Source organism: Apis mellifera, linkage group LG13, assembly GCF_003254395.2.
Source record: "Apis mellifera strain DH4 linkage group LG13, Amel_HAv3.1, whole genome shotgun sequence".
Taxonomy (NCBI): domain Eukaryota; kingdom Metazoa; phylum Arthropoda; class Insecta; order Hymenoptera; family Apidae; genus Apis; species Apis mellifera.
This window is the reverse complement of record NC_037650.1, coordinates 5612543-5637762: the sequence shown is the minus strand read 5'-3', so window position 1 is coordinate 5637762 and position 25220 is coordinate 5612543. Positions and strand designations below refer to the sequence as shown.

The 25220-nt window shown below is 45.8% G+C and overlaps 1 protein-coding gene across 1 annotated transcript; it reads left to right on the top strand.

Moving 5' to 3' along the window:
* LOC100577696 (fez family zinc finger protein erm-like) lies at positions 1–22764 on the top strand. Its single transcript, XM_003249630.4, has 2 exons — positions 1–577; positions 19358–22764. The coding sequence occupies exon 2, from the start codon at positions 19370–19372 to the stop codon at positions 20567–20569; it is 1200 nt and encodes a 399-aa protein (XP_003249678.1). The 5' UTR covers positions 1–577; positions 19358–19369; the 3' UTR covers positions 20570–22764.
* Positions 22765–25220: the final 2456 nt, after the last annotated feature.

Here is a 25220-nt window from a genome sequence, read left to right as displayed (position 1 = left end):
AAACTTGAGAATCTCGAAATCGATCGAAATGAAAAAGAATTGAAGAAAACTTGTCATTTATCCTCTGGAATTTAAATCGCTTATTCTCGTGAGAGTATAATTCTTTTTGGAGAAATTGGACGTTCCAAGTCGACGCGATGAATCCAACGGGGGAACGGAAAGTAGTATCAATTCGTTGAGAAGTCAATGAGAATCGTCCTCTTCGACGATGGAACGCGATCGAGAATAGAAACGAGAAAGGATCGATCGATTCTCGTGCGACTCTCGAATAATGTCGACTACCAATCTGAGAGACTTTCTGCTGGTAGATACCGACTTGTCGATGGCCGTCGCGTATCATCGTGAGCATCCATGCCTCTTTGAATTGGTGACCCAAATGAAATTGTTCCTGGAATGCCGCGTTAGACCAACGAACTGCAAGATCAAGTAGAATCGAGATTGATGCCGCAGCTTCGCCACGAAGTTTGAACTCTGCGTTTTTTGGAGTCCGGAGCTTGGTGAAAGTGTTCAGGATTAACAGGAGGAGCGGATCGCGGTGTTCGGATCACGGAGCCGCCGCTCAATTTTCACGTATACCGTAAGTACACCATTTATTCTTTTATCTTCCCAAAATTTCTTCAAACGAGTATCCTTCATCGTCATCTTTGGGAGAATTAGGAGAAGCGCATTCGGTTTTTTCGGTGTCTGAGCGACGAATACGAGATTAATGATAAAATGGGGGACGAATCGAATGACTCGGCGCAATTAGCCAGATTTCGTAATTGGATGAAACTCGATCTCGAAGATCTCTTCCATCCTGTTTGATAAATACATTGGATTAAACGCGTTTCGAGCGTTTGTTCTCGAGCAAATACGATAACCATTGCGGAAAATATTGTTCTCTTGGAAACGTCACGTTCGAAATCTATCGCAACGGATTACCCAAAAAAAAGAAAGAGAGAAAAATTGGTTAAAACGACCGTGCAACGATATAATACCCTCTCGAATAAATGCATCCAGAGCGAATGAAAAGCAATCGAGGTATTCGAAAAATGGACGAAAATCCACTTTAACGCGTCGTTTCCGTTCGAACGATTCCCGTTCGAGGAAATAAGCGTCGGAGCGCGGTCGAAGATCAAAGGCCGTTTTCTCGAACGGTTTTATTTCCGTTTTCCACGCGTATGCGCAACATGTAACACAATTACACGGCGGTAGAGAAGAAAACGACATATGTAAATATCCGTTTGGAAAACGGGGCCGGCCAACGACTCTCCTATAAGAAAGAAAACACACCCTATTCGCGATATATCGTGACGCATTAATCGGCGAGCGGCCGTACAAGTGGCACTGGAAATTAGCGAACAATTAGCTCGCCCGGTTTATGTTTTCTAAACAAGCGGTGCCGATCGACGGCCCATTATTTCGAAGCATTCGTGCAACGCGCCTATCAAGCCTACCAACTTACATTACCCACCTACCTACCTACCTACCTACCTATAACGTGTACGCAACCTTTTACCTAAGTGGCTCCGGGGTTCGAGTGTGTCCGAAGTATCCGAGCAGTATTCGAGCGTGGTAGTACTTAGGCTTTTCGAGTATCACGGCTCGAAAAGAGGAACACGTTGGAGGGGCCTCGGAGAAGGGGTCTTGTAGTGTTTCGTTGCGCTTAAAAAGGAGGGGGTTTTACGGAGAGGGTTTCGCTGCAAGGCAGCTTTGGTGTTGCAGCCTCTTCAAACCTCGTGCAAACACTCGGGGACAGGGCGTTCGCCTGGTACGACGATTAATATCCCAATAAGGCCTCGTTCACATGGCTCACTCGACCAAGCTGCTTCGTTCTTTATTCATTGTATCGTAGCTCCTCCCGCGGGATAAACTGCCCGATACCGGCCCGCTTCCGTCACTTCTTCTTCTTCTTCTTCTTCTTCTTCTTCTTCCTCCACCCTTCTTCTCTTTAACTTTTCTTTCAACCGAGGGATGTCTTTTTTCACGCGCGTGGCAATATTCTTCTTTCTTTTCTTCTTATCGCGCCAAGGGACGAAAAGATGGAGAGAGAGGGAGGGATTTTTTGCGTTTTTTTTCGTTACGAGCTTCGTTTCCCAATCGAACGGAATCAATGGTGAAATTTGACGGAAAGGAGCGAGGGAATTTTCACGTCTCGTTCACGCGAAATTTAGCTGGCGATGGTAACAGCGGCGCAGCTGACGCAGCAAATTTTACAGCGGGCCGCGCGATTAGCATATCTATCACTCGCGTGGTGTGTGTCATTTATTCGCGAATGGCCGATACGTGGCTATACATCGGCCGTTAATTGTCGATCAGACCGCTGAGATGTGGCCACGTATCTCTCCCGAATACAGAGATATCATTTTATTAGCCGATCCCGCGATCCCTTTTAATCGTTAAACGTCGTTGTTTTATTGACAGAGATAAACGAGGCGAAAATTTCTCGTGACACCGCAGAGGATCAGCTCGTTAATTAACGGGCAATGAAAGATTGGAAAGAGGAAATCGTACGAGTTTCATTTGAATTATAAAATATCGCTCGTAAATCAATAGCGGGGATGATATCGCTCTTCTAATTGACTTGTTTTTTTTTTTCCAACCTTCCTTCTCCTTCTGGCCAGTTTTTTTTAAGAATGAAAATTCATATTGGAGGAGGAGGAGAAGGAGGAGAACGAGGAAACGAATTACAGCCGATATATTTTCGCTTCGTAAATATTTGAAATGAGAGGAGATGGATGTAAGACGGGGTGAAGATACTCGAATCCAAGGGAACCCATGCATTTTCCTCCTCCTTCTTTTCCGTTTTATTTTTCCCCCGCTCTGGATGCCGAAGCATTATTACGCTACTTGATTTCGCATCGTGCCAGCTGTCTCCGATTATTCGCCATAGAAATTTTTAAGGGATTCGAGTTCAAAGGGGACCCCGCGGTCCTCCGCTAATATTTGAGGAGGCCCCGTTGCACGTCCTGGGTCTTACCGGACGTTAAGCTCTAGCTTCTCTTGTACTTCTCGACCTTCTTCTTCCCCTTCTTTCAATCCCCGTGTTACGAATTTGTCCAACATCGTCTTTCCTCGTGTATCGATACGCGATCTCTTCGCCTCGAATCGAATCTCAAAACAAACGAATCCTTCCAACTCCGAAAATTCGAACTCTTTTAAAAGAACATTAAAATTCTCTTTGCTATACTGCTCGTTATATAAAATAAATCTTCTAAATTCCAAATGCAATGGAAGAGCTCGATAGAGAAGAAGGACACGCGAGCAGATATATCCAAGTATTTTAACTATCCGAACGAAGGGGTTCGATCGTTTTTATTATCACCATTATCGCACTTTCCTTTCCGTGAAAACTTCCTGAAGATAAATTCTTCGAAAATCGGCCCGAATTTGATGAAATTTGTCATCGAAAAGAAAAAAAGGGAAAAGAAAAATTAATCCAATCTCCTTCTAGGCGGAAAAAGTATTTCACGGATGCGCCAAAGCTTCTTCCCGTGGCAGGTTCCGTTTTAAACGATCCACGACGACACGGAGAGGCCACCCCTTCCGCCTATTTTCCCCTCACCCCTCTCCCCCGTGGGGCCCGTCTCGCGCCAAGAATCAGCGATAGTTGGCCAGATAGGCAGAGCTCGCTCGCGTTACAGGGTTTGCACGCGGGTGGATGTCGGTTATATTGCACACTTTCGCGTCTTCGTATCTCTTCTCCTCCTCCTCCGTATTATTGTATATACACCGTGCGCGTGAACACACCGTATCTGCCTTCTCTCTAGATACGCAAGCGTAAGTGTGGCAGGCACACACTGTTAGTCACTGCACCTTTTGCACAACCACTTTTACGCCCACGTACGTACGTACGGCACGGTACGTACTACGGTGTAAGACGTTATCTACCCTCTCCAAGGGTATGCGTATGTGTAGGTACAGAGGTACGTGTCTCTGTACGTGTGCGAGGCACGAGGTCGAGGATGGGGCTAGCTAAAGGTGGTCGGTATCTTGTTGGAGGGCGAGAAATACGAGCCGGCCACGAACCTCTTCCAGAGAGGTGGTTGCGTGCACACCGATCGAGCCGCGCACACGGAGAAAGATAGAGAGAGGGTTGGAAGGAAGGGATGGGAGCCGAGGGGGGGCTCGCCCCGCCTGTTCGCACCCCCTTTTCGCTGTGCTCTTTAAAAAATTAGCTGCTCGATACGAGCGCTGCCCGACACCGCGCGACTCGCGGCTTTTTTATCTCGTCGCGCTGCTTCTCGCGTTGCTGGCACCATTAGGCCGGGTTGGCTTAGCTTCTTTCTTCTTCTCTTCATTATGGTAATTTACGGCACGACGAAACGATCAATTTTTGGGAATTTGTGCAATTGTCAATCGCGTTCTTTATCTTGTGGAAATCTCTCTCTTGTGGAACGATTGTGTAGGGGAGGAATTGAAGAAAAAGTTTAGGGATCGACTTGATCGAGATAAAAAGAAAAAGAAAAAAAAGATCAAATGCAAACGAAAAAAGGAAAAAACGAAAATTTCTGCAATTCTTTTCGTTTCGATGAAAGAAATTGTATCGTTGGCTGGTTAAATGGTGGTGATCGAATTTGTGAAAGAACGAGAGATCGTTCCAGCATTTTTCCGTCGATTCCTTTCTCTCCTTTTAATTGGTGCACGTGCAAGGGTACGTCAAAGGGTGCGCACGAACGTGCGCGATTGGCGTTACGAAACGGGCGCGCACCGTGGTCGCGCAATAAATCAAGATAAAGTTATGATAAACAAATTAGTCGGCCCTGCCGCCCCTCACCGGTGTTATTGTCTATCGTATATCTACCTACAAATTACCAGCCGTCCCGAACACCTCGGGGTAACTGCTACTCGCAAGTCCCGTCCCCGGTTTTGTAGTGGTCACACGTACGGGGTTGAAGGAAATTCGAGGGGTAACTCGAAATTAATGCACCACTTCCTCTCCCGACGTAACCTCCAATTGCAGTATACCAGCGTGCCCTTTATTTATTCGATGAGTTCTAGCCTCGACTTAACTTTCGACTAACTCGCTTCAAAGATATTCTTTTTTTTCTTCTTTTTTCAATCGGGTTGATTCGCCTAGAATAAAATTCAATTTCCACGAAATTCGTTTCGATTTCGCTGTTTCGCACTCGCAAATTCTACGATATTTCTCCTATTTTTCTTTTTTCTCTCCTTCTTTCTTTCTTTCTTTCTTTCTTTCTTTTTTGTGATCTCTTTCATATCGAAACCACACTAGCTACAAAAAACGTAAACGTAATCATCCGGCGCGCCTCGTGATTCCTCCGTGATTTGTCGAGTGGAATTGGAATCGACGATCCTGGAGAGGGAAAAATTCCTCCCTGGAGATCGATTTAATCGATACACCGCGAATAGTGCAGAACGGTGCGTATTCGTATACTCGATTTCGAAAAAACGAGAACTATAGCGCGGTTGTTCGTTCGCTAATCTAATGCAAAATTAATCAACCGCTCCATTTGATCGTTTAACAAAGTCCGAAACGTCGAATTTCCCATGGACATCGCTCGTTGACACTGATCGAGCAACTTCTATGACCCATCCGGTTTACGGTTTTAATTGGACAACGGATATTTCCTGTCCTGTCCCGAATTATCGAAGGAAAGGTGCGACGTATCATCCAGTCTTTTACACCAGATCAAAGATATCGGCTATTTCTCGTCCCCCGCTGTTCCATCTCGAAAACGAACGATGACATTAATTCGAGCTCGCAACGAGCTTCAGACTTTATAGTGAAAAATATACGAGTAACGGGCAGGTGATGCGACTCGCCAGGATCATCACGTGGCGTTTCGCCTTAGGTAAACTCGTAAAATATTGTCTTAATCCCGTTCCCTCGGGAATTTTTTTTCTTAAACTTTAAAAAATTATTTCGAACGAAGGAAAAAGAAAAAGAAAGAAAGAAAGAAAGGGAAAAAAAACGGTCGTTCATTTCGAACGGTCGTCGGTTGAGATTCGAGATCGAAAGAAGGGAAAAATCCTGTGTGTTCCATTCACAGATGGAAACTCGTTGGCCGGAACGGTGCAATGTGGCCGAGCATTTCCATAAACGCGCTCCGACGCGCATAGGGAAGAGGCGAGACGCGTCGAAAAAAATGTGTATCAGGACTATTTATCAGACGTGGTTTAAAAATAAAAAGAAGTTCGCGCGGAGGGAACAAGTGGCGTAAAAAGTACTTACTTACTTATCACTCATTTCGCGCGCTCTTTATTTTAATTAGAGAACGAATACGAATCGTGGAAAAAGGGGGAAAGAGTCCGGTCGTCGTTTGATTATCGCGTTAGCGGAGATACTTCTAACGTATATTTTATAGCGGAAGGAGAAGGAGAACTGAAAGAATTATGAGTTCCTCCTCGGCTAATAGAACAGAAGATAGAAAAATTTGTGCGTCAATTTACAATTTAATCTTGAAAATTTATGTCGGGATGTCTTGTTAATAATAATAATAATAACAATATCAAAAATTGGCGAAGGATCCGCGGGGGAAAATTATTTCTCCATCGATAATTAGGTAGATAAGATGACAGGTAGAGCCGTGTTTCCACGAGACACGGGAAAATAATAAATTCTCATTTATAGGTGTTAACGTGATGTTGCATGGAGGGCACCGGAGGAGTGTCCAGTCACGCTATGGAAATTATGACGTATTACACGATTGCCTTTTCAACGTCGCACGCGGGTTACCCGTGCCGTGACTAATAAGCAGATGTAATGCAATTTAACACGCATCGTATTAACGACTGTTACAACGATGCCTTTTCAATCCATTTCATCCTTTTCTCCTTCCCTATATATATATATATATATATATATATATATATATATATATATATATCTTCGCCTCCATCTTTCCATTTTATCGATCGTTCAAAAAAAATCTTGAGATTTATTATTCGCTTGAAATTTTTACGTGTACGTCTCCCTGAAGCCGTTGTTTCGCAATCGAGAAGCCGATGTTCTCGATGCATATTACGATCGGATGCCTAATTACTCGGCTGTCCCGATTATCTCGATTACTTTAATTAATCGAGCCGTTTCTGAATGAAACGTTCGCGACCTATGCATATGCAACAGACCTCCGTGTCACCAATTTGCTATTTTAATTTTTACGCGCGCCTCCATTAGCCGATGACCTCGTTCACGCGACGATGTCTCGCACGCTCGTCCGATTAAACTGAATTTATCCGACTATATTTCTTCTTCTTCTTTTTTTTTTCTTGCCAATCTAACGCGCGCCAGATAGATTCTAGTTGAAAAGTATTTTTTTAATATTTTTTTCTTCTCTCTCTCTTTTTCTCTCTCCCCACGATAAATTTTCCGTTCCACGATTACGCGAAAGAACGAAGTACGCGAGTGAAAAGTAACGCAGAGTGAGCTAGATTGTAACGGAAGTTTATGGACACCGGAAGTTCATGCTTATTCACTGAGCACCGAAAGGGCGACCGGGTATAATTTACGTATAAATTAAACCGAATGAATCAACGGCAGACGATTAATCGCAATGGCGGTTTGCCAGTGATAATAACAACGCAAGCCTTGTTTACGACCGGTAAACGAATATATTAGCTTTTTCATTATGCCGCCACGTGGACACGAGCGTGTCTATCGTGTCTACCTATTGCGATACCTCGCGGATATACCTGGCCTCTCCTGGTACAATTAATCGCCTTTTTTTTGCTTCTCCTTTCCTCCATCTCGTTCGCGTAATCCAACGCATGTGTACTCGGCCTACTGTTAAAAAAAGAACGAAAACATAGAACGATCGCATTATGACGTAACATTACGACGTTGCATCGCTTGGAAAAAATCTTGGAAAAATCTTGGAAAGGACTTGAAAAGAATTCGAATACGATTGAGTGGGAAAAACGCGATTCTCACGCGCGATTCATCGTGGGGCACGCACGAAACAAGGGAGGGAAAACCGACAAAAAACGGGGTGGAGGGGGGGGGAGGGGATTGAGGGTGGATCGTACGAGGTAAACAGGCCGTGAAATTACCTTTTAAATATTAGATTATGATTAAATGTGTACCTACCTCCAAGGCACTAAATGTTCGGCCCCCGCCACCGCACCCGCCTTCATAAAACCGACGATGGGGGTGGTTTATGGTGGATGAGACTCGAACCTCTATCTCTCTTATACTCTTCCTACTCGAGGGCTATATCGCGATATCAATCAGCTCTCGGCATCAGATAAGATTCGCTGCTCAGGAACTGAACTGCTTTTCAAAACGTGGATGAGGTCTTTCTTTTTTCTCTCTCTCTCTCTTCCTTTCTTTTTCTTTTCGTATCCTCGTGGACCATCAGTTCCCCCATCAGAGATCAGAGGGTGAATCCGTAGCGCTCCCTATGCAAAATGGCGAGACTGATCATTTTTTTTCAACCAAACGATCGTCTCGTTCATTCACGATCCTTCTCTCTCTCTCTCTATCGTTTCATCGATATCAACTCGAAACCTCGACGAGATCTTTCTTCTTTTTTTTTTTTTTTTTTATAATGAAAGGAGAAAGGGGAAGGAAGGAAGGAAGGAAGGAAGGAAGAATTTACATAAGTACGAAATCGATAAGGGACGAGGTTCAATGCGGATTGCGTTGTAATCGTCATCATCGGGTGAGAGATAATACGCGACAATGTCGACCGTTTCTCAACCGGTACGGTAGGTACGGCTAATTGGCGTCGTTAATTCACCCGTGCATCATAAACGTTCGCGGTAGCACCTTTGGCAATAAATACAAACCAACCTCCCCTTCCTCCCCCTCCCGTTAGAATTTAAAGGGCCCTTCACACGTGGACGAAGACCGGGACCTATGGGCGAGCATGATGATGGGCAGGTGTTTATATCCGGCCGGTGTTGCATGCGTGTGCATACATATGCATACATATGCATAAAAAAGATACCCAGATACCCAGTGGGCATTCTACGCCCACGCTCTCACTCTCCTTCCTCCCCGCTCCGTTCCTCTTCGCCGCTTGTCGAAAACCTTCCGTCGCCATAAGCATATGCATTGCTCACTTAGCAAGATTGATATGATCCGATATATATCTGATATATACATATATATATATCACACATATACATATCTATATATATATATCTGGTATATATCGGGTACGATAAACGGGTACGAGTTGGATCAACGCTCGAGTGCGTGATAGTGTGGGTGTACGCGTGGGTGAATCCGCGTGCGTGTGCATCCGCAATTACGCGCAAGACGGAATACAACGGAAGGATAATTAATGCAAACGAGGTCGAGGGATCGGGGAAATTTCGGTTCGACGAAGATACCCGCTGCGAAGGTGAGAAGTGGAATGCTCGCGGAGGGAAAGAGAGAGAGGAGAGAGGAGAGAGAGGAGAGGGAGAAAGAAACGTATAAAGAAAATATTTACGGGGCCAGGCACGGGCTCATAATGCTCGCCCTCGAGATAAGGGAATTATTCGCGGACAAGTTGCCACGGGCATGTTAAGGAGACGATATCGATCTGACCGGACGGTTCTCGCAGAAAAATATCCTTTCGCTGTTGTTGCTGCCCTTGTCGCTTCCACCTCGTGATTCTCTATCTGGGAGAGTAAAGGCGGCATGTGCATTCTGTTAAACGTAAAATGGGTTTTATCGTCGAGACCTTTCTTGTTGTTTCGAGGGTTTCCCTGCTTTTTAATTCGCTTATTTCGCGAACCAAACGTGTGCGATGAATCAACGAGATTTCGGGAATTGTGAAATTTAACGGGAATTTATTTTCCTCGAAAGAAATAAGAAATAAGAGAAGCGAAAAGGAAGTTCACGGAATTCACGAGTTAATAAATCGGAAGGGAAGGAGAAATCGATGGACAAAAGGATATATCGCGATAAATTTTCCTTATCTATCTATCTAGAGAAAGAGAGAGAGAGAGAGAGTGTATTTTATGGCGTTTCCCTGGCCAACAAGTAGCTTTCACTCGAATCCCTCATGTCAGCGTCCCGTTTAACGGCAATGAGAACTTGCAAGTCTCCGGGGAGAGTTTGCCGACTAAAACCAACCCCTGCCGACGATTCGAGGGGTTGCGCCACAATACAAGCAATAACACGTACCGCCCTCCCTCTCTCCCCTCCCTCTTCTTACAACGTCGTCCCCGTCGCCCCGTTGCACGCACCCTCTCTTACCTTAATCGACGAAGGATGATTTGGTCTTAAATAAACTTCTCACCTCTATCGACGTAGACCGCAGTAGTCCCCTTCCGCGACCCTACCAACCGTTTATCACATAAATCGCCGAGTGGTCACTTTGATTATAGGGGCCTTACCGCCCCCTATTTCTCTTTCTTCTTCTTTTTCTCTCCCTTTATTCGATTCCTCTCCTCCCAAATTTTCAATCGACTCTGCGGAAGGAAGCGCAAGATCTCGATTGAGCTTTCAATCCTTCCTTATTCCAATTTACATTTCATTATTATTAGTTTTAGAAAAATTTCCAAGAGAGGAACAAAGAAATCTAGACAGATTTGTTGTCCAAAATTAATCCACCAAAGGTAATTCGCGATGGAATTGAGAGAACGGAATCTCAAATTCCGTGCGCACACCTTTGCGGCTAGGCACAGCCAAGACGGGGCATGAAAGCGAACAAAGGATCGATCGGAAGAGGAGCGTTGCACGAGGCGAGACGGTATTATTCATCGACGAGCGGAAACGCTTGGAAGGTTAGTAGACATCCGGCCACGTGTCCTTATCCGGCCGATGGACCAATGAGATTCGAGGCAGAGAGGAAGGTGACCAATCTCGTGGCCGATCGAGGCGAAGGTCCAGACGAGGCAGCGACGGCACGCGCCACAACGATGGAATTATTCAAATGGAATTCACGAAACGGGGCAGCTGTTTCGAGTTGGATCAAAATTGGGGGAGTGGGTCGTACGGACGATACTTTTTGTGCGTCGTACGCCTCTTTTTTCCTTCCTCGCTTCGTCTCGCTCCCATCATCTGTCCTCTTCTATAATATCATACACACCGTGGATTTCTGATTGGCGAGGGATCGAAATTTTTCTTTTCCTTCTTTTTATCCTCTCCTCTCTCGATCGTTTTTTATCCTTCGAAGTTATTTTCGAGGATCGCGATACTTTTTATCGCGAGTTTAAACTAGCGACCCTCGAATCGATTCAGACACAGATTCGGATATATTCGATTGGTTTTCGAGTGCGGAATGGGAAGCACTTTTTTTTTCATTTCGACGAGATCTTTTCCCCTTTCGAGAAGAGAAGAAAAGCCAAGGATCGTTTCGCGAGTAAATATAACAGACCGTTCGATGCTGCGTGTCTTTTCCAATTTTTCTGAGTAAACCGCGAGGGGTTCTCCTTCCTTTTATCCTTCTTCCTTCGTATTTGAACGTTCGAACGAGACGAGTAAGAAAGAGAGAGAGAGTAGGGATCGAGAGAGAAATGGGTGGAAAGGGCAGAGAGCGAATTGCGACATTTAATGCGTAATATCCTGTATAATCTTGTACGAAAAGCGTTATGGTTCACGGTGGAATAAAGACGAGGGAGAAAGAGAATGGGGAAGAGAAGGAAGAGAAGGAAGAGAGGAAGAGGGTGGTTTCTCGAGGGTGGCCAAGAGACGGTTAAAGGCATTGAGCCGTCCAAGCCACTCGCGAGAATTCTGAACTCTCTGCTTCTGCGTCCTCCGTTAGAAACCCCCCTCCGGGGGTTGGGGGTGGCAGATGGCAGCCGTCCAACCAGTTCTTTCCAACACTTTAACCCGTCAGAATCGGTAGACTTAACCCTTGAAAGGGGATACGCGCGATCGTAACGAAGCATCTTTCTCATACGCACACTTCTTCTCTTTCGCGCATTTCTTTATCTTTCTTTTTTCTTTTCCTTTCTACTCCTCCTATAATTTCTGAATAATACAGATCGATTAAAGTTGTAATCCATGGGATGATGCTCGAACGAAAGTTATTACGAAACGAGAGTAGAAGAGAGACGTTGATAATAATTTGGTAGAAAGGAGAGGATGGAGGAGGGAAGAGGGACGAGTGATTGAGACACGCCGTAAGACAGGTTGAATCGAAGCTACTCGAATCGCGGGAAGGTCTCGGTAATCGATTCGAGTAGCGAGGAAGTGCGGTTTTCGAGGGGCTTCGAATGCCGGTTCGCCCGGGCAGGAGTGTGTTGTTGGCGGATTTGACGTGCTTATCAATGGATCACAGATGTAATAGGCTGCACGCACCCCAAATCGAGCACATAACTGATATCTGATAAGGAACCAATAGCCGTGACGGGATTTGCGTGTGACTATTCATGCCCTAGCCCCCTTCGCTCGCTAGCGTTCGTGCCTAAGGAAATTTATTTCCCGATTTCGAGAAACACGAGGCACGGGACGGTGAACTCTCTCGATCAACGGTATCCTAGCAAATTACGGGAAACCTGCCACCCTGTTTCGTCTCGAACTATATATATATATATTTAATTCACTCGGTTTTGTCGATCAACCGTCGATGGCATCTTGGAGTTATTCGCGATCGTGTAAATTTATTCCTTGTTCCACCACGCCAATGGAAATATCGCGCAAAAATCTTTCTTGCCGATTGTCTCGTAAAAAAAGATTCACGAAATTCAGAAATTTAGGAAAAGATTTCTTCGAAATTTTAATAACTCCTCGATGAATTTCGAAACGAATGATTTCGCAACGCAAATCGACGATGAAGCGAAACGGAGAAAGATCGACCGAAAGATTGGACCGATGGTTTGGCGTTTGGGAAAGGGGGCGTTGTTCGTCATCTGTTCGTCATTTCATTCAAAAGAAAAATACGATACGACACGGAGGTTGATCATTTGAAAGGCTAGACTATAGACTCGAAAATCCGGAGGCGGCGGGGCACGCGCCACTCAACGAGACTCCCTTCCTTCACCGTCCCGATGATTCTTCAAGACGTGGATAAGTATGCCGTACGAGGCAAATGGCACGCAAGACTTCCGGTGCCACCCCTATCCATCTTTGCAGTATCCCCTGGCGTGGTGTCGAGTTTGGTCCATTCTTCCTTCGAGAATCGTGATCGCGCGATTCAATAGCGCGAGCGGAAGCGGCGGAAGGGCGCTTGCAGACGTACGCCACCGTTTCATGTGTACGTAACGCGCGCGCTTGACGAAAAACCTCTTTTGTAAATGTACATTGTCTAGACCACTAGCAGTAGTGGTGGGAGGAGGCGGCTGGGAATGAGAAGAAGAAAGGAGAAACAAGACTCTACGAGGCTTGGCAAAACTCGAGCGACAAGAATAAGAATTTCTACAGTTCTAGAGTTTAGAAATTTTAGAAAGCTTTAAACAATTAAATTATTGCAATTGTTGGATCGAAAGAGAATTTGTTCGCAAAGCAACATTTTTCCTTCCCTGTTTTCCATGGATTTACACATCGATGTATATATTTTTTTATTTTCTTTTTCTTTCTTGTACGGTTATTTTAAAAAGATCCTTTTTAGAAAAGTTTGACGCTATTCGTTTGACGAACAGGAGGAGGTCGAAGCGATCACAGTCGTTATAAGCGAGTCGATAATAATTTGATTTCCTGTACTGCGAGAGCGAACGATTCCCATCGCGTCCGAGGAGTTGCTCGACAAAACGAGGTGAGCGCAAACAGGACTGCGTGGGGTGGCTGAATGGGCCGCGAAGTGACAATGGCGGTGCCAATTGTTTTCCTGACTTTTATCCCACTTATTATTCCGTGAGACTATTATGATCGTCGTTGGCGATCGTCATTATGCTCGGCGAAGGCCGGCCGATCTCGAGTTACGCGGCTTTTGTCAGCGGGGCGCTGTAACGACGCCGAAAAATGCGCACAAACGGCGAACCCGAGGCGCCCGCTGCGGCGATCGTGAACTCAACGTCACGGTAAACGGCACGTGTGCACTCCTCTTGTATTTAATCCACGGCCTCCTTTGTGTTTGTTTCTCGATAAACAAATCGGTTTGCAAGCCATTCGGATTCAACGATCAGCAAATTAAAACACGATTTATTAAAACGTAACGCGATAAGGAAATTTCAATTTTGTATTGGAATACGATGATAGAAGAGAGAGGACTATCTCTAACGATTAAGACGAAGAAAAAAAAGATTTGAAAATTGTTAAGAAGATAGCGGGATTAAACTTAAGGGAAGGAACGAGAAGAAACGACGGATCGGTGATAACGAGGTGTTCCAACCGGGAGTTGGAACGCCACGGGGCGAGGGGTAACAAACCCCCGTAGACTGCGCAGCTGTGAACCCCCCGCCAACCCTGCTCGACTCGACGATACGTCGAACTACGTGAATTCGAGATGCATCGAGCCCAGCGGGACTCGTTGCCATTTTGGAAAGCCGCCCGTATTCATACGGCCACGCACGTGGGCACCAATTTTTTTTTTCTTCTCTTTTTTTTTTTTATCCGACCCTTGCACGCTTGCTCATACGCAGGGCTCTCCGGAATCACTTCGTTTTCGTTTTAAACAATGCGCCTTTTGTCCTTCGCTCCGTTTTCCCACTGAAATTTTGTCTCTGTCGAGCGAGTTTTCTTTTTTCCCTTTTCTCTTTTCCTCAAACAATACTCGATATAATATATGCTCTCCAATTTTTGTGAAATTCCATCGAATAATTCGTTCCTCTCTCTCTCTTTCTTCAATTTCGATGAAATATCTATACTATGTAAACCTCTGCGCGATTAAATTTTTTCTTCTCCACTCTCGAGTCGCAACTCGAAATTGGGTAACGTTTTAAACGAAATTTAAAACTATCGGATAGGCGTGATACACAGTCTATAGTGATACACGAAAGGCAATTTTCGGGCACAATTATCGGGACATGTCGTTGGAAGGTTGTTCGACGGGATAGAATTAAACTTGGTGGAACGGGTGCAAAGTTTCCTTAAAATTAAGCCATCCTCCCACCCTCCCTCCTCCCTCCCCCTCCCCCTCTCGTACACGATTCGAGAGCAAAGTCGAGGAGCAAAGTAAACGGCGCACAACTGAGCGACTTAATTCAGAATACACGGCGCGGCGCAATATAACACCGGGGAGCCCTCCTCCCCCACCCGCCTTCCCCTTCTTTCCGATCCGTGCGAGGCGACTCGCAATTTATTCCTCTCTCTCCCCACCCCCTCTCCCCTCTCTACGCCTCTGCCACCGCCACTCTCCAATTAACTTTAAATCACCCTCTCGGCGAGTCCTCCTCATAACGCGAAACTTCGAAATCAGGAGTCATGGTGCGCGTTTAAATTCCGGTGGGAAAAAAAGAACGCGCGAGCGAGAGATCGTTTTCATTTCACCCTCTCGTACAATTGCGATTCAAATTCCGCCCGGAATTTCACCGCACCGCCGATTCAAAAATAAAGAATTTAACCGTCCAAGTTTTCTCTCCCTTCCTTCTTCCGTTCGCGTCCGGTTGGTGCAAAATTATAGGAGGAGGGAGGGGAGAAAATTACTCGAAATAATCGAAGATAAAGTGGAAAACGGTGGGAAAGAAGAGGAAGAAGAAGAATAATTTTTTCGCGGAGGAATCGCTTAGGAGGATTATAAGCCGGTTAATTTTCGAATCGGCTTACGCGACACGCTCTTTGGGAACGGGGAGAGAAAGGGAGGGTTTTGTGGCCGAGTTATGGGACAGAGGATAACCAAGTGGGTGTGTGTATTGTGCCTCCTGTCATCCTCAGTCGAGCTTTCGTTACCCCAAATGCTAATTATATGTCAACCGTTCACGCGCCATATCACGGAAGGCCGAGTGTCAGGGATGGAACAATGAGGGTTGGCTCCGGCTAATGGGCCTCTTCCACACCAAAGACGTTGCACAAACTTTTCAGACGTTCTAATAAAAATTACAACGGGTGTCTTCGTTTCACGAAAATTGCGTCGTTTCTGTCACGTCTCGAGAAGAAAATCCGGGGAAAATCCCGCTGCTTCTTAACTCGAAACAAAGAAACGTGTCACTTGTGTTCTCTCTGTCTCGTGTTCCTCCCCTCCCCTATTCTATTTCTGGAAAATAGATCGCACGCGCGAGATATATTTTTTAATCATCATTCATAGGTTGAATGAGGCATATATAAGATAATGTATAAGAAAGTTTAAGCGACAAAAATTCGTCCGGGGCCAATTTATTCCCTTATCGCCACTCGAGAGAAAAGAGCGATAGGCGTGTGACCTCATGAACCGGTATTATTCGCAGAAGGACTCGTTGATTGATGCACTCTGTACACGCAAAACTCCTATCCGCCCACTTTCACCCCTTCCGATTCGGAATGTTCATATTGGGGAGTCCCTTGCTGATTCGAATCATCCTTGCTTATCGAGGTTAACCGGCGTATTATCTCGATAAACGGATGTCCGTACGAATCTCGAAAACGTCCCATTTTATTCTACAATTTTCCACGTTTTGATTTTGCAGTATCGAAATACTCGTTCGAGCCGCGATGACAACGTGGAAACAAGGTGGAAACAAGCGGAATAAGAAAATGAAAGTTTGATCGTTTCCACTTCGTTAAGGGAGGAGATAATTAATGAGTCGACAACGGGACGGGTAAATTTGCAAAGCCATTTCAAGTTTGTTCCAACCGCTTCAACTTTCCTCAGCTTCCATTCGTCCGTTTGATAGTTTACTGTAGGTGATTGAATTCTTCCGACGATTTGTAATCGCATCGGCAAACTTTGTACATTTAACGCCAACTCTTCGCCCGACGGGGATGGGAATAGTAACGGAGGTGTTCGTCATTCGAGGAAGAGCGGCTCGCGAAACCTGGCTGGCTATCGTTTTCAATCCTTCTATCGTATATCTATATCGAATGTATCTTCTTCGGATTCTTCCATGATCTCGACTAACTCTGAAATTTGCAAATAAAATCGTCGTGAAAATTTCAATCGAAATAATAAAGAACGTGAGTAAGTAAGCAGGAGAAGATGGCGATGGAAGAAAAATTAGGAAATTTCAGACAAATCGATCTAGCAATCGCGCGAGAAAGAGAAAAAGAGAATGGTCCCGAAGCCAGAGCGGAGGCCATGCTTCGCCACAGTGGAGATTGAAGCAAATTGGCAGAATTGTTGGCTGCCGCAAGGAGCAATACTGATTACCTCGACCGCTCGTTAAGTACTGTAACAATACTAACCCCCACCACGTCCCATACGATTCTCCCCTCTCGTATCACTTTTGCGAGGGTGATAGACCCGTTGGCCAATCCTGTCGCCTCGTTCCCCACCGTTACACCCCGCATTTTGCGTCTTCTTCTCGCCCCTTCTGTCTGCTGCAACGGGTTAGAAAACGGCAAGTGACGATAAGCCAGAAAGAGGAAGAGAATGATGGATATATACCGAGTGAGGGGTCTGCCTACCGTGGAGTGCGAGGAACAAGGAGGGAGCCAGCGTGACACCACGTTCAGTGCGAGAGAGAAAGAGAGAAAGAGAGAGAGAGGACGTACATTTGAATCGTAAAAGCGTGCAAAGAACACGGTGCAAAGAAAAACCAAGAAAAGAAGAAGAGGAAGAGGAGGAGGAAGAAGAAGAAGAAGAAAAAGAAGAGAAAGAAGGAAAGAGGGGAAAGAAGAGAGCGAGGGGAAATGTAACGGTGAGAAAAGGGTGAGAAACGTGAAAAAAAAGACAAACGAATGAGCGAGAAAAGTGTAACTGAAAAGTGTGCATGGAAAAAGATTCACCTATTCATTTAAGGGAGGAAGGGAGAAGGGGGAGAAGAGTGAGAGATTATGGGAAAAGCGTTTGAAAGAAATTACGCGGGGAAGGGGATGGAAATCGAAGTTGACGTGGAGGAGGAAAGAGGGTGGTTCGAGACGAAGCTTACGTTTCCGAGCGCTCGAAGACGCATAATCATACCTTTTGTGATTTACGACGACAGTTGCGCGGCTCCATGACGATAAAGTCGGAGCCGCGTCTACGGTTTTCTATAGGTCATAGGGGCGTTTCGGGGGTTACGCGAGGAGATCGTCGTTTCCCTTCCCGAGCCTCGCTTCTCACACCGGCCTTGCTTTTCCGCTCCTTGTTCCCTGGTTATTAGGGCTGCCTTTCGCTGTGGGACAATCGAAAGGTACCGGCTAATGGGCGGAGCTTTTGGGCAGAACCACTGCGTCATATTCCACCCTGTCGACGGGGGTTCGGTATTTCCATCGTTTCTGGAACCATGCATTTTTCATCGTGGTTAAGCAGCATGTTTGCTCTCTCCCTGATATCGGATATTTTCATCGTGTTGCCATTCGAGTTTTCGCTCCCGCTTATTAAATTTTCCCATTTTTCTTTTTTTCATCGATTTCGTCATCGCGTAAGATTCATTTTTTTTTTTTTTAGAATTTTACAATTCACGTAATGGAAATTCTTTTTCTTCTTTTCTTCTTTTTCTTCTTCTTCCTTTCTTTCCGCCAAGAGGGTCGTAAAGTTCGGTAAAGGCGGAAACGAGTGTTTTACGAAGCCACCAGTCCTATCCAATTCCAACCGTCATTCCAAGTCCAAACATAACGCTATTCTACGGAGCAAACATTTCTACTTTTCGTCCGTGCAAACCTTCCATGATACCTCGGGGAAGCTTGCTCTTCAACTGTGCTGACCATTTCGCGACTCATTCAACCCCGCCATTCATCTCCCTTTTCCATGTTGCACATGCTTAATGGCTACCTGTATATTCATGCTATTTTGCGCGAGAATCAACATTCAAATCGCGTACGCATAAAAGGATAGGGTGAAGGATACGCGTCCAAGGATATCGTTGGATTCGACGATTTATCTACGTTCTTTTCACATCGTATGAAAATTCGGTTCGAATTTCGAAGGAGGAGGATGGAAGCGAAGGATATTCAGCTCGAGGCGCGAAGCGCGAAACAGGGCATTCCCTCGTCGTCGTTTCGACGTTTTGCGCCCAGCCCCCATCGTTCAATGCGGACCGTGCTTTTTTTTTTATGTCAACACGAGGGCCAATTGAGCGGATATAATAGCGGTACCACATGTTTCGCTCGGATCCGCCTTTGACATGTGGGTTCCGTCTCGTTCCTTCTCTCTCGCGCGTACGCGCACCAAAACGCTAACAGACTTCTGCGAAGGGAGGAGAACGTAACGACAGTCCTCGTCGAAATCATCAAATTGATCGCCATGATTTGGCTATTCCCCTCCCCCCATCGTGCGACCGTACAAGCCTCGTGCACGCTTCGCGTCGTGGCCACCAATTGACCAGTTCGATTCGGTTAAGGACAAATTTTCAAACGATCATCGCTCTTCCCTTCTCCCGTCCATTCTCCTTTCTTCTCCCATTCCACCCATTCTTGTTAAATTATATTAAAATTATTATACGGTAGGAATCGTTTCGTTCGTCGAGCTTGAGATTCTTTTTTTTTTTTTCTTGAAATTCGTCGTCTTTTCGAAAACTAATGTTGAAAACTGTTCCCTGATTGCAGGATCTGTCTACCATGCAACCGTTCTCGACCGGCAGCGCAATGGCGACCGAAACACCGACCAGCCTCCCACCAGAGAGAGTTACCTCACCGGCACCGTGCAAGAACTTGACCTTCTCCATCGCGAAAATCATGGAGCCGGACAAACGTCTGACCGAGCAGAGCAACAACAATCAGCAAACGACGACGGCGGCGGCGGCAGCGGCGACGACGACGACGGCGACGACGCCGCCGCAACCACCGCCGCCCAGCATCCCCTCGTTAAATTATTCGGCCCACTTGGAATCAGCGTTCAAGAAGTACGTGCCAACGTTGAGGCAACAGAATCTCTTGCAACCGTACTCCCTTCTCTATTATCATCCCAACTCGCTGCTGAGTGCCTTCCCAGCTCCGCCACCCGCCACCCCCGCCGTCCCACAGAATTCGCCGCCCCCCATCACCATTCAAAAAGCTTTCTCGAAGATGAGCCTGGCCGCGATCTCGCCCGAGAGCCAGCGTGAAAAGAAGAGCCCCGGACCGCGGAGTAACGAACTCAGCACGGCGAACAAACAGAAGACATTCACCTGCCCTGAATGCGGCAAGGTGTTCAACGCCCACTACAATCTGACCAGACACATGCCCGTCCACACGGGGGCGCGGCCGTTCGTCTGCAAGATATGCGGCAAAGGGTTTCGCCAGGCGAGCACTCTGTGCAGGCACAAGATCATCCACACGGCGGAGAAGCCGCACAAGTGTCCTACCTGCGGCAAAGCTTTCAACCGAAGCTCGACCTTGAACACGCACAGGCGCATCCACGCAAACTACAAACCGTTCGTGTGCGAGTATTGCGGGAAGGGGTTCCATCAGAAGGGAAACTACAAGAATCACAAGTTGACGCACAGTGGCGAAAAGGCGTACAAGTGCAACATTTGCAACAAGGCGTTCCACCAGATTTACAACCTCACCTTCCACATGCACACCCACAACGACAAGAAACCGTTCTCGTGCAAGATCTGCGGCAAGGGATTCTGCAGGAACTTCGACCTCAAGAAGCACATGAGAAAATTGCACGACAGCGGTTCACCAGTGTTGAACGGCCTAGGTACTTCGGCTCAGAGTCACAATCAACAGTCCGGTTACGCGTCCGTCCACCACGGACCCGGCGCCCACTCGTTCGTCAGTCCTTTCCTGCTCCCGCCGCCAGGTACCACCACTTACTTGAGCAAAATGTTGTGACAAGGCGACGCTATTCATTACCCGAGGAAGACGCAGTGCCCTTTGATCCTTGGCCCGCCTTGTTACACATCGGGGGACATCGGCCAGTTGACGCAACCCTCGAAATGAAGGGAGGCGAGCAAAGAAATATCGGTGATCGTTAGATTATTACGAGGAATACATCGAGGAGGGGTGAAGCTGGAAATTGGACGATCGGATTAGATCTCGAGGATCGTCCGGTTTTCGCAGCGAGAGTAATTTATCTCTTCGATAAAGAAAGAGAGATATAACCCAAGAGATACCAAAGACGCGGGCAAGAGACACTTGGACAACGTGGGGAAACGTGTACGTGTCACCGTATTGTTTCGAGACAACCAACTACCTCATCTACCGCAGCAACTAAATTGTAGGAGATTATTCCTGTTTTACCTTTAAGACTAGTCTCAGACGCCTTTTCCGTCACGATGTAACGATCATATGTACTATCATTTTTACCAAAACACTGCACGAGTACTTTCTTCGGAATACCTTCGTTTCGAAATTTCTTTTCTTTCATCGCGCAATATCTTGCAATCATATAGTATATTTATATACGCATATTCTGTTCTATTCAAAGTACTACCTGTTTACGCGATCGCGATTTAAAAGCGAGCTAAAAATTGAAAGCGATTCGCAATATCATCGTGGATAGAAACGATCGTCAACAAACATTGGTGGAAAACAAGGGTCGATAAAAATCCAAAAACAACGGACGGGTGGATTAATTCACGTTGGAGGCACGAATTTTCGACGGGACGTGAATAATGCGAATATCCTTAATTTCGAGGATGAAGCAACGCGACGGCGAGGGCAAAAACGGCGGGCAAATAGGACGAGTAATCGAATTAGACGATTCGCCGCGGACAATTATTCGGCAGCACAATGATATTTTAACCGGACGAGCAGTTGGCAGCTGCAAAACACCGAGCGTGAATATATCGGAGAAAGCAAATAATCGGTCGTATCGGGCGAAATAAACCATGCAGGGGAGGTAAATCAACAGATAGACAGAGGAAACCAGAGATACATAAGTGCATATTGGCAGGATCGTTATAAACTGGACACCGGATCCCCCATGGCATCGGATTAATCGCATGAAAGCTCAATCGATGGTATCCTGGCGAGAGATGATTACTTATTTATGTAAATACTTGTAAATATTTGTACCTGCGACGAGAGAGTGATTTCGTTATTGCGGCGCATTAACGGTGGCCGGAAATTATCGACGAAAAAAAAAAAAAAAAAAGAAAAAAATAGAGAGAAAAAAAAAGAGAGAGAGGAAGAAAACGAGATGGTGGTTGGTTCTTCAGCGTCGATCGTCGCGACGATTTGACGCGAGAGTTATTGCCAGAGGAATCGGATCGAAGCGAGTGTCCTTTCGAGTTCCTCCTCCTCGTCTCGCGCGAGGGGGCTCGCGTGCAAGCTTCCTCCTTCCAAGATGAAGGGAAAAGCGTAGAGAGGAACGCGTGACAGACACGTTTGGCCACGATTATCCTTATCTATTCCTTAGACGAAATGTATAAATCGGTGTGATAGTAGCTTTTAAGTGACGCGCGTAGCGAACGCGAAGAAAGTGTTGGCCATTTAATTTACTATCCGTTGTAAAATTACTAGGTGATCGATCTGCATTTCGAAGATTTATACGCGATCGTTTCGAAAGAGATTTGCAATAGAGAGAACGTAGGGAACAAGTCGCTCGTTGTTCTCCGTTTTCGCGCGTGTTCAATCTCATTTTCATTATGCATTTTTATTTACGTCTCACCTTTTCTTTTCTTTTTTTTTATTCACCGCGGTTTTTTCTATCTCTTCTTCTATTTCTTTAACTTTCACTCGCAACGAACGAAATTTCGAAATTTAATTTCCCTCCCTTCCTCCGTTTCTTTTCTCCTTAAAAAAAAAAAAACGATGGTTAACTCGAATCAACAGAATCGAATTCAGATTCCTCGAGGGAGAAACCCCTTAATCGATTCGATATTTCACGTTTCTACGGAACTAGGTAAGCCGCGCCGAGATCGACGACGAGGCGAAATTAATGAATTAAGCATGATTAACGGCGAAAATAAAGAAACGAACTATATATGTAGATAATCGGTAGAGTAGATGAAAATGCATATGTATGTGTCCCCTATTGTAAATATGAGTCGATCCAATGCAATAAAATCATCGATACCAATGAATTATTTATTCGTTTCGTTTTTACACCCTCTTCGCCAACAAACGCCAATCCTCGTTGTACTTGTATTAAAAAAAAAAAAAAAAAAAGAAAGAAAATCCTCTTAATCTCACACGTATCTTTCGATCGAAGCGAAGATCCCGTTATACATGATCACGTATTATAATTTCATCGGCAAGTTGCGACAAAATTTGCAACTCTCCGTCAACTCAATACCCGGAGAGCATCGATTGGCCTAGAGAAGAGGAACGAGAATACTCGTAACCCCTCGGTATAATGTACGTAACGAGGGTAGGAGAGTTCTAATCTCTTGGCCGCATCATCCTCCATTCGATCCCTAATCTGTTAGCCAGCGTGCAAGAAAGAACCGACCCTTAAGCACATCGTCTCGATCCGATCTCGTCTCTCCTCTCTCGTTGCTTCGAAAGAAAGAGAAGGAGAGGCGTCGGTTACTTCGGTTAAAAAAAAAGGAAAAGCGTTCTCGAGGGAGGGAAAGAGAGAGAGAGAGAGAGAGGTCGGGCGCATCATCTGCCATTAGACGCGATGCAATCTGTCGCGTTTTAGTTTAGAAAGAGGCGAGACCTTGTATGTATAGAGGAAGCGGTGTATCGGATGCACGGGTGGCGAGAGAAAGGGGGCGAAAGTTAGTCAAAGGTGAGAAAAGAGACGGATCGATGCATAGAGGGTGGTCGAAACATCGAGGGGTTGGAGGATAGGATATTCCTATCGGAGAGAGGATAGACAGAGAGGACGACGTGCTTCTGTTCTGATTTGCGCGCGAGATATCGCGCCGACCTTCTGATGTATCTGCAGAATCTGTCCTCTATCCATTAAATCGAGACCGCCATCCCAACACCGCTCCCTTATCAAACGCCACTGTTACGAACGCCACCCCTACAGCAGCACGTATATACACGTATATACGTGTCAACAAGGAATTTCGTGTTTCCGGGTTGACGCGTTAAAATAAAATTAAATCACTCGAGAGTGGTTGATGTTCCAAGATCGAAACGAACGAGGTGTCTGGTCGTCGATTTTTCTATTCGCAGCAACGGAAATACTTATCGATGTTGAACAGGGATAGAACGATCGAGAGATAATAATTCTGATAGATTTTTTTTCGAGGGAGAGAGAGGGTAAAAGTATTTCTACATCTTCTTTTCACACCCCTAAGGCAACTAAGGAAACTGAGTGCTAACGTGTTTCTTAAAAATCAGCAGGAAGCCCTTCGTTACACCTTTCAAGGAAAGGCGTCGAAAGGAATCTCGTCGACCAGCGGGGGCTTGTATACAAACAAGTATTTAGAAGCGTTTAATGGGAATTATCCGGAGGCGGAGGTGTGACAATTAGGGAAGGATTATTAACACCTGGAGTCGGCATCACGCTGTTCCACGAGTCGCTCGTTGAGACGAGAGTTAGACGAAAACTTTCCCGTCGACGGTCATAGGGGACGTTAACGTTAACCCTCCAAACGTTTCCCTTGTCCACGGCTGACTCGTTCCACCGCGATTCCGGTATTTTTCGACCTGATCTCCAAAAAAAAAGAAAGAGGGAAAACACCGCGTTAAATCCACGGGACCGTGAAATTGTTTGAAAATCCGAAACCGAACCTCGCGCCAGATTAATCGACCAGATTAATTTTTCCTGCTTCCGTCGCGATCTTGCATCTTCCTCACTTTTTTTTTTCTTTTTCATTTCTCGGTTTCATCCGAGAAGAAATTGATTCGATCATGATTCGTAAACAGGGGATAAAATCGAAATAATCGAGAATACGTTAAAAATACGTGGAAAAATTCGTTGTTCGAAATTGTTGAATCGTAGGAATGATTCAACATCAACAATATGGGATATGAAACGAAGGCAAACAAATATTTCCGAGCGAGGGAAAACGCGACGTAGCGCGGGAAAATCCCTTGGCGCGAACGATACGGAACGTGACGAGTTGCACACGACGAAACGAGTGTACTCATCCCCCGTGTGTCCTGTGTTTTGGGACACACGCCCTCCGCCATTACTCTCCCCCTCCCTCCCTATTAATATCCCCGTAATTGGTTAAAACCCGTAACTGATGAGCGAACTGTAAGTTATTATGCAAAGAGACCCTCCGGTTCTCGCGACGATGGGGGTTTATGGGATACGGTTCAACACCTCTTCATTACCCTCTTCATCCCTCGATAGATGGTCGGTGTTGTATCGGTGTTGTACAGCGGCATTACGCGATGCCCGGCCCGGTTGTGTCATTGTGCCACGGATCGCCGATGCACGCCTGGCTCGTTACGGGGTTCATGAAAGAATCCAGTCGACTGGATTTACACGCTTCGAAATACCGCGTCGAGAGCGGCAGAATTTTCGTTCGTCCGAAACTACATCCGTGTTTGAGAAGAGGAGGAAAGAGGGATGGGGGAAGGAAATATGGATCATCTCCGTGGAAACGTTTCGCAGATCGTCGCGAAATATCGA